Source organism: Crocodylus porosus, unplaced genomic scaffold (genome assembly GCF_001723895.1).
Source record: "Crocodylus porosus isolate Cpor-Errol unplaced genomic scaffold, CroPor_comp1, whole genome shotgun sequence".
Taxonomy (NCBI): domain Eukaryota; kingdom Metazoa; phylum Chordata; order Crocodylia; family Crocodylidae; genus Crocodylus; species Crocodylus porosus.
In genome coordinates this window covers 162,587,960-162,598,407 of record NW_017728906.1, presented here as the reverse complement: position 1 = coordinate 162,598,407, position 10,448 = coordinate 162,587,960, and the positions used below count along the sequence as shown (strand labels likewise).

General features: G+C 41.4%; 1 protein-coding gene across 1 annotated transcript in view; it reads right to left on the bottom strand.

The window, feature by feature from the left end:
• Window positions 1–1,071: 1,071 nt before the first annotated feature.
• Window positions 1,072–10,448, bottom strand: part of N4BP2L1 (NEDD4 binding protein 2 like 1) — a 17,314-nt gene continuing 7,937 nt past the window's right edge. Inside the window, exons 2-5 of the mRNA XM_019530095.1 lie at window positions 7,052–7,176; window positions 5,989–6,077; window positions 4,859–4,935; window positions 1,072–2,340 (exon numbers count right to left, since the gene is read on the bottom strand). Of these exons, the coding sequence (XP_019385640.1) occupies window positions 2,085–2,340; window positions 4,859–4,935; window positions 5,989–6,077; window positions 7,052–7,176 (547 nt within the window). The 3' untranslated portion in view covers window positions 1,072–2,084. The remainder of the gene's footprint in view (window positions 2,341–4,858; window positions 4,936–5,988; window positions 6,078–7,051; window positions 7,177–10,448) is intronic.

The window sequence follows — 10,448 nt, the reverse complement described above, 5'->3', positions numbered from 1 at the left end:
TGATCTGACCCCCTTCCCTTTCCCCTGCAACAGACTTACCACTCCCCACACTATACTGGAAATCGGATCAATAGTGGCCCCAAAAACCTCACTGGTGCACCCCTACTTTCCATCTGGGTGTGCTGGGAAGGAACGAGATTTCATATGGTCAGACACTTGACAGCACTCGATTATTTAACTCTCAAACTTCACATCTTTTCAAGGTAGAACACCTACAGCTCCGTTGCAAATTCACATCTGAGTACCTAAAATACCTGTTTCTGTCATGTAAACTTGGATGTTGGTACTTGACTTTAAACACAGAGTTAGATTTGGTTTTCTAAAGCTGAAAGACAATTGGCTCTGCTGTCTTTAGTACTGTATTCTTGTTATTGTGTGCTTTATGATGGTTTCTTATATATACGTGTACATAATAGTCTGTACAAGGTCCATAACACTAAAAGTCGAAAAAAATAAGATAATGGACTTGGACCTGCTCCAGAGATGTGATAATGGAAGAGGTGTGAAACGGACAAATATGGAGGCAGAAAAGGGCAAGATAACAGTAAAATCAGCGGCTCTCATCTGCATGTCCAACCTACCTGGGTGCAGCATTAACTAATATTGTGATAAGATCGCTCTTAAAAACTCATCATTTTGTCCAAAACTCATAAAACATTTTTGTTGGTTTGAAGTGTGGAGCTATGGAACCAGCATCTAGCACCTTCAAGATTTGGCATGGGCTGTAACCAGTCTGCTTTCCATCATGATGTTTTTATTTCCATCATGATGTTTTTATTTTCACTTTGTGCCTTGTGTTCTGCAAGCGCAGTTTCATAGGAGTGCGCATGATATGGAAAGTTTGACCAAGCTTAATGCTCATTTGACACTCAGGGTGGGTGAGTTACGGTTCAGCAAGATGGAGCAGTCTGATTAAGAAATATTCTTGCCTGGGACAATAGACAAAAAGATCAGATGTTGTTAGCCACACCAGTCTCCCTGTATCCAAAGATGCATAGTTAAATATATACCCAACAGATGTTTCGCACCAAGTGCATACACTGCACACAATAAAGCTCTGCCCCGTCAGCATTTAGGTTGAAAGACAAGTGCCTCATTCAGTTGTCTTTAACACATCACTCAAGTTCTCATGGCTTGTGATGGTCTCCACTATGTACATTTTTTTTTTCTATTTCTACTATTAATAAACCATTGTATGTGATGGCACTAATTTATACTACATTTTAAAACAAAGATGCCCCTATTCTTAAAACTTTACAGTACAAGGCAAGAGATACAGATTATCAGTTCAGGAAAAGAGAAGTGAAGCAGTGACTATTAATGAGAAAAGGGAGGAGAGCCTATTAATGGGATCTGAAGGAGAAGAGGTAGCACTTGGCAGCTAAAGATACAGATATTGTCTGGGTGTATGGAGGAGCTGGGGTGGAAAGTAAAATGAAGAGTAAGAAAAGCCTGAATCAAGGTAACAAAAGATATGGGTGAGCAGATGGTTATGTTGAGCCTTTTTACAGCAGTAAGACCGGAAACCAATAGAGGGATTCAAAGAGCGCTGTACATTGTTAGCTAAGGTTTGGGAAAACTGGAAAGAGAAGAATGGTGAAGCCAGGAGACCAGGCATAAGAAAGTGAGGAGACTAGAAATGACCACAGGCTGAACAAGGGTTTGGTCCCAAGAACTTTGAAGAAAGGTTGGAACTGGAAAGTATTAGAGACAAAGAAGAGGCTGGTTTAGTGAGAGACTGGACACAAGGCAAAAAGGAGAAAGAGAGTGGGTCTGGGAGACAAGCTGCAATACAAGTAACATGACAGGTTACAGGCACCAAACCTGCCCTGGAGAATTCACAGTCTAGGGATATGACATGACAAAATGAGGAAAACTAACAAACAGGTTTAGTGGGAAAGGGAAGAGTTTACAGTGGGCTCAGTAGTCTTAGATTCCATAACTGAATGCTCTTGCATTACAGTATGTAAATTAAAAGCATTGATACCTGATTTAAAGATTTAGTAAAATGAAAAAAAACCCCAAAACTCAGTAAAAAATGGCTTAGAAAATTGCAAAATGGTCTTTCATACATTGGTGAAATACTAAAATACGTTGTGAAATCCACCTCTCCTGTTATAGTATCTTTGATTCGTATGTGTGTCATATGCTCTTCTGTTTGAAAATGCTGGATGTGAATTGGAGTAAGCCCCAGTGCTGAGAGCTGCATTTGGTCCACTACAATTTCCAACATCTCTCCTGGGTTGTTCAGACTGAAGCACAGTTTCGATGGTAACACCATGCTCGTACTGTTCTTTCATCCGCTGTATTTTTTCTCTTGGGACCTGATGAGTGTTCCTTCTATAGAATCAAAATGAACATAAAAAAATCAATTTTTTTAACCCTTTAATAAGTGCATTGGCTTGATGTTGCTAAACTTCTTGCTCCATTTAGTAAAACAGCCATTCTTGTCTCTAAGAGCCAGGATCCAACACTTGACTGCACTGCAGTCAAGTTTCTCAAAGCTATTTTTTCAAAGCTATTTTTGGCTGCTTCACTATAACACACAACCTAAATATTTTTGTAGGCAGCCAGAATGTAAAGTTAGGTGAATTGTCTATAACAAGGTCCATGGCTCCTGCTGTGAGGAGCACGGGAAGCATGTATATGCTGATTGCCATCATGGTTTCTGCTACACGGATACAAGAAGCTAATGAACCCTCAGGAGCAATTGTCTATCCATCTGCAGAAGGATGGATACTTGTGCAGAGAACCCACAAGTATGTGACCAACCGTCAAGGTCTGTGCGGGGGGGGGGAGGAGATGTTTGTTTTTTGCCCATGTCTAAAGAGGCACAGCCATACACAGTCTAGATCAGATCGAGGGCCCCAGCAGGACAATGGAGGATACTACAGGTTACTGACTGAACAACTTGTTTGCTGTAACAAACATGAAACACTGAAGATTGAAAGGACCTCAGGATAAGTAAGCGAGACAGAAGTGTTAGAAGGGATGTTTCTCTATAGCGAGGTGAGTTTGGAACAGAAGAAGAGAAGTTTTAGATGAGAAGAAAAAAGGGTGCAGAAGGTTTCTGGGCTCCAGGAACGACGCATAGGTTCCAAAAGATTCTCAAGCAACGTGTGGAAACTGAGGCAGGGTCTTGGTACACAGGGGTTTGGTGCTTTGCCGTAGACCAGTGTATCTCTTGTATTTTGTGTTAGTAAAGTCTGTGTGTTCTTTGCTTTAAAGGTTACAAAGTCCTCAAGAAGTGAAACAGTAAACCATGGCAAAGCCATGGCGAAGGCATGTCCCAATGTACTGGTGGTCGGCATTAGTTTTGGAATGGTAGGGCAGCTGGGATGTGGCTTTTTCCTAGCATGAGACCCATGCCTCTCTGGGTTTGGAGTCTCTGCCTGAGGAGCATGCCTGAAAGGCCAATCTTAAAGAAAGAATCTGGACTTAGTAAGCTTGATAGCCTATGAGCTCTCCAGCTCCTTCACTAATTGATGAAACAAATACCAACCATAAGATAGTTAAGAAATATTACAAGGCATTAATACTTGATACCTCCTCCCAACTAGACCCATTTCTACTGTCATGCCTGCAAATCACTCCCATTTGGCACTGGTAAGACGAGTGTTGAGCCAAGACTTATATATTGCTGATAAACTCTTTATTTTACTACCATACTCTTCCCCATCTTCAAAGCATCCTTCTCTTTTCTCCATGTCAAGTCCTGCCTGACGCTTGAACTACAAGCTCTCTGAGGCAAGGACGGTCCCCCTCAGTATTCGTGTGTACAGCACTTAGCACAATGGGAAACCGCATGGCTCCTTGACAAGGGTTCTGAGCTATTGCAGTCATGTAAATAAATCATCTTAATCTAAAAATCATGTAAAGTAAACAATATTGTGCTTATGAGATCAAACAAGGTAGAACATACATGCTTTGGGGACTAATGTATCCATCCTGTATGTAGGCAGGGCAGTGTGGCACCTGGCAGATTAACTGGTTCAGAGAGACATGAGCTTTGGTAGGCTCATAGCCTACCTCATCAGATGGTATGAATGGACTTGCAAAATGCAGATACTAAATAAAAAGGAATAAGGTAATTTAAATACAAATGACAGGGAAAGGGGGAGGAAAGAAGGGAGCACTGCTGAAAGAAGGAAAGGGTACAACACTCTTATATGTGTTATTTGAGACCCAATAAAAATAATCCTTTGGGAACTGATTTTTTTGCTGATTTTTAAAACAGCTGCTCTCCTACTACCTGCCTTCCCAAATTATATGAAGCCATGTTGTAGTTAAATTTCATGTCAGAACCTGTAGATACTATTTTATTATTTTTATTACTGCAATGTCTAGATCATAGCATTAGTCATGAACCATGAGCCCATTGAAGGAAACATTGCACAAATGCCCCTCCTCTTCCTCCTCTTCTTCCCCTGCCCCCCCATAATTTGCAGTCCAAATAGGAGCTTACAATGTAAATTGACTTCGCTTTCCTGACACCTGTCAGGGCAGCTAGTATCTTCTGATGTTGAATATATTAAATTATCCCTCCACTATTCTTGAATAGTTCATTATTGGACTGTTTCTTAGACCAGTGGTCTCCAAAGTGGGGTGCACAAAACAATCCATTGGGGTGTGGGAAGAAAATATTAGAACTTCTATTTATATTTATATAAATATACATATACTGGGGGTGCGTGCTCAAAATTTTTTTACTGATGGGGTGCGCAATCAAAAAAGTTTGGAGACCACTGTCTTAGACTATCTGAAGAGGAAAGTGCATATTACAGTCCTGTTTTTTTCACAGCTGAAACATGGTACTAAATGAGAAGTAACCAAATTCATTAAGAGGGAAAAGGTATACCTTGCCAACTTCTGAACATTGAATTTCCATTGTGTTTCTGGTTCTCGGAATGTAACTTCATAGCCATTCTCAAGTGCCTGATTTGGAAAAGTGTACACATGTTAAAAGTGTTACCAGCTAGTTCTTATAGAAGGCTTCTGCCACCAACTAACATTCACTGTGTGCCTCATCACCTGGACCAGGGATTCTCATATCTCAATTCTCAAATATTCACCAAGAATGGACGAGCTCCTTTCCATGTACAAACCCTCAAATGTTCTTCCCTTCCATTCACAATTATACAATGAGCCTTTGGTAATTGCTTGAATGGAAAACTGGCACCTGAAGTACTCTCAGTATTTCTAAAGTGATTTTGGTGAAGAGGAGGAGGAACAGCCAGGACAATATGAGAAGCCACCTGTTCACAGTTTAGCAGCCTCTAGCCTACAATCCCTTTACTATGTAGTCATCCTAGAGTGGCCACAACCTTGACTGGGAAGTTTTTTTAGAGAAACTGTTCACAAGCACAAGGTTGATAGCAGCATTTCAGGCACAGAGAACCACTATGACCTCCTATACCTTGTGTGGAAACAGCAAATAGATCCCAAATGATAAACTTTGACCATATGATAACCCATGGTAATACAGCTATGTATAAGCATGATTGTAATGGGACACACTGTGAAACCATAATAGGAAGAGTGCCAATAAAGCAATCACAGAGTCCAGCTAGCCTAGAACCAGTAAAAACTGATCAAAACACAGGCTCTAGATTGCTTTAATGTGTACCCTTGACATGTACTGCAAAAAATGAGCTAAGGCCAAACTCGGGTTTTAATATGCTTGTCAATTAACATTATGGAAGCAGACTCCTCTTGGGGAAGTGGGACATTATAGGCTGATCTCTGGTGAATATGGGGCAAGCTGAATCTTTTCCAGTGACTTCCTTCTCACTGAACTAAATACTTTGCTAAAACAAGTACACAAGTGCCTCTTTATTTACTTTAGCAAAGAATTAACTTGTCTGAATTACCTGAAGACCAAAAATAGGAATAATTGCTTTTATCTTTTAATATTTTTTCCCAATCAAATCACATCTTAGATGTCAAGGCTAAGCATTTACAACAAGAGTAAGTCATAATTTTCCCTACCATGATCACATATGGCTTCATTTCCCAAGCATGGATGTTCGTATTATCAATAATAACCGGGGATCTCCCATTCTCCATTGCTTTGCGTGCTGCAATATAACATATTAAGTGAAGCTCAAAAGTACCAGACAACTGATGGATCCAGGCCTTTCGGGCCTGAAGGAGTTTTCTATTTCAAGAGACCCTTGTGCAGTCTGTGAACCCACTGGTAAAGTGTTTCTGCATACCCATCTCAAAGCAAATAGTTGATAGTAACCAAAAAGTGCTTTTAAAATTCCTGGAGGATGTTCCTGCTCGACTGTAAAACTTAAGCAAAAAGAATGTAAAGGTTGATGCATATTTTGAACACTCCTCAACTTACGTGAGCAATGGCAGTGGAAATGAAAATATTCACAAGCATACGTGAGTGTTAGCAAATATAATTTGGTATTTAATAATATTCCATTACATAAGTTCACAAGTTTCAATTGCTTCACGAGGCTGTATCACAGTCATCTCCCTAAAATACGGTCATGGTTTGTTCTGCTCCTGAACTTAAGGAATGACTTCATAATTAATGTGTATACTTCCTGACAACAGACACATATACTGCAGAAGTCACAAATGGAAATTTAAGCTTAAAGCAATGGCTTATGTTTAACCTGTTGTAATCTAAAGAAGGACGAACACGTTTCTACCATGCTGTCACTGTACTGCCATTTGCATGCCTCTTGCTCAGGTCCAGCTTCTGCACTTCCATAAACATTTACTGTTTAAAAAGTTTTCAAAAACAAAATGAACCATGAATTTATCAGTATTTGTTCAGTTAGCATAATTTATTTTTCACATGCTATAAAGAATATTTCACTTCCCATAGTCAATGGCTCTAAGTTCTGTGATTTTTTTTAAGACTGACAAGCTGTAAACTTCAATGAAAGACATGATTACACTTTCTCTCTTCCTAGAGAATCAAAATAGTGCAGTATACTGTGTTGAGACACTGTGGTTTTTGAGGACTGTGCAGGTATTTAGACTGAGGAAGTCCATTAATGCTCTAAGAAAACTAGGAACTGTTTTGATTCACCTCTCTTTTGGTTCCATGTATGTGCTTCCTCTAGCAATCTGTGATCAAACTGGTAGATGCCATCTTGGATGAAAAAGTCATCAGTGCTAAGAATCACAGCACAGGAGAATTCATGTTTCAGTTGTCTGAAAAATGGGAAGTAAAATATTAGTACATTTAAATATATTCTTTTATCATATAAGTTCAAATCAAGTCATTTGAATGTTCTGCACACTGCATATAGCTTTCATTACACAAGTCCATAATTTAGAGAGAACTTGAAACTGCTCTATTTTTGCTATGATTACAGCACAGGAATAGAGAAATGATGTATTTTTCACACTGTCCTTTAAATTAACAGAGAAATCTACAATGGACTTTTAACATGTAACAAATGTGGTTATCTGAGCTGGCTGGAGAAATGCTTGTAAATTACAAAAAAGTTTTCTGTAATCTCACAGAAACACAAGGGAAGGATTGTGCGACCCGATAGTGCAACTCGTTTCCTTTAAAAAGGAATTTCTGAACATAAAGAAACCACCAACTTTTCCACAGACTGGGGGGGGAGGGCATGGTTTGATGACAACAAGGAGGATATGAATTTTCATTTGTTTCTTTCACTTTTTCATGGTTTTTTTCTTTCTTCTTTCCTACCCCATTTTCGTTGCAACACTGATCTTATTTCACTTATTCACATGAGTAGTCAAGATTTTCCTATTTCCTTTTATTTCTAATAATGCCAAAACAGTTCTACTGACAAATGTCTTGTTATACTACTGAATTTTTCATTTGTTTAATTTTACTAGGATCATAGGAAAGTAGAGCTGGAAGGGTTTTCTTGAAGTTACCTAGTCCAACCTCTGCTCAAGGCAGGATCAGTCCCGGCCATGTCTCTCTTACCTTTCCTGAAAATTTTCAGAGATGGTGAGTCCGTAACTGCTCTAGGTAGTCTGTTCCAATGCCTGATCACCCTCATAGTCAGGAGGTTCCTCCTAATCTCCAACCTCAATTTCCTCTACTGAAGCTTGAGGTTATTGCTCCTAGTCTCACAGCTGCAGAGAAAAGTACCTTCAGGTACATCGAGACTGTCAACATATGCACCCTTAGTCTTCTGTTCTCCAGACTAAATACCCTAGTTCTTTCAGCCTTTCCTCATAAATCATGCTTCCAAGACCAGTAATAATTTTTGTCAGCCTCTGCTAGACTTTCCAAGCTATTCACATCTTCTTGAAGGGTAGGGCCACAAACTAGACACACTGAGGCTGCACCCATGCTGAATAAAGCAGAAAACTCACTTCCCTTGTTTTCCAAGTGATACTCCTGTTAATACAACCCAGCATGCTATTGGGTTGAAAGGTTTTTTGGTTTGGGTTTGGGGGGAGGCTGTGGGGGAGGGGGAAATTGGGGTTTTTTGCAACAGAAGAAAACACTGTTGGCACATATTTAGTTTATGGTCCACTGTAACCCACAGGTTCTCTACAGTACTGCAGCCTAGCCAGTTGTTCCCTGGTCTGTATGTGTGCACACAATTATTCTGTCCCAAGTGTAGAACTTTTTACTTGTCCTTGCTGAATCCCATCTGATTGATTTGGAACCAATTCTATCGTTTAGCCAAGTCATTCTGGGTCCTAGCCCTACCTTCCAGAGTGTCTTCCATGCCACCCAACTTGGTATCACCTGCAAATTTCTCCAAATCATTAATGATCATGTCAAACAAGAGTCGGTGGACAGGCCCCTGGGAACCCCACTTAATAACTCCTCCCAACTAGACACTGAGCTATTGATGACTATTCACTGAGCACAATGATCTAACCAGTTACATGTTGATCTTATAGTACTGTCAAATAGTCTATATATGCTCAGTTTATCAATGAGAATGTCATGGAAGACCATATCAAAAGCCTTCCTATAGTGAAAGTGTATCACATCCACTGCTCTTCCCCTGACATTCGCAGAACCTGTTACCTTAGCATAGAAAGAATAGTTGGTCAGATGTGACTTGCTTGTGATGACCCATGCAGGATGGGTTCATCCTGAACTGACAGATTCTCTTCCAAATGGTTTGAAATAGATTTTTTAAGGACCTGCTCCATGATCTTTCCAGAGACCAAGGGCAGGCTAATTGGTCTGAGATCAACTATATACATTAGTTATGTGATTATATGATTAGCTATCCTTCATCTTTTCATGTGGGTTTTTTTGTTTTTTAATTTTACACTTTAAAAATATTTTTTCACATATATTTAGCATTGTCTATAGCTGGGGTGGCCCACTACGGTCCACTGACCAGATCTGACCTGCACTACCATGTCATTCTGCTCATAGGGCTCCTAGAGGGACTGGGAATTTGGCAGGGGCAGAGCAAGTGAGGGAGGCACTGCTGCCAAATTTGGGGGCATGGAGCACCTCTGCTGCATTTTGGAAGCAGCAGGATGAGCAATGGCTACATGTGGCTCCCCTCCCCGGTGGCTGTGATACCACTCATGCCAGCACTGCTTGCCCTGCCACTGGATGTGGGTCTGAATGCATTCAGTAAAGATACTTGTGGTCTGGATCCAGTTTATGACACCCCTAGTCTGAAGCTGATAGCACTATAAGGTGAAGCCCTATATCCATATAATCTGTTCACTATGAGCAGTACTCATTTTCCCTAGGTCTGTGGTACATTCCTGATCAAAGTGCAGGTGGTAGCGGTAGATTGCTGGAGATTTCCAAAAGGAATCCATTATGGAAATTCCCAGGAGTCTGGCACGTCTTAGGGAAGCTGCAGCAATATGCACACAGGTTTTCTTACCCTCATGTCCAAATGTGTGAAGGTTTTTCCTTTAGGCTGATAAAACACAAAACAATGCACTGGGAATCCCTTACCAGTTTATTCCTATTTTCTGTGTAGCGGGACCAGCAGGTTTCAAGTTCACTAGTAAAAAATCATTACCTGCACTGACTCTATGGCCCCGTTTGGAATTAGCCAGAGGTAATAAAAGCCCCAGTTAGGCTCCAGAGCGGCGAGAGATGCACGGGTGAAAGCCCACCGTCCCCCCGCTCCCCTGAAGACCCCCAGACACCCCCCAGCAGCCACGGAGCCCCCCCCACCGACCCCCAGCACAGCCAGAGGCAAGTGGGACCCGTGGTGAGGGGGTTAATCCCCCTCTGAGTGGAAGGAGGCAGCTGACTGGAGCCGGGCCGGGTCAAGCCCCACCCAGGCCCCTACTTCGCCCAGCCCCACAGGGAGCTACGCGAACAGGCTGTGAAAACAGGTACGCTTGCCTGCCGGCGTGTGAGGTTAGCGCATTCGCATAGGAGGGTACACAGGAGGGCCTGAGACCCTGCCTGCGAACCCACCAGAGTAGACAGTCCCAGCCGTAGCCAGCCTACCAGAGGCATGACACGGATGGGCACGTGCCGCACCCCGAGGGTC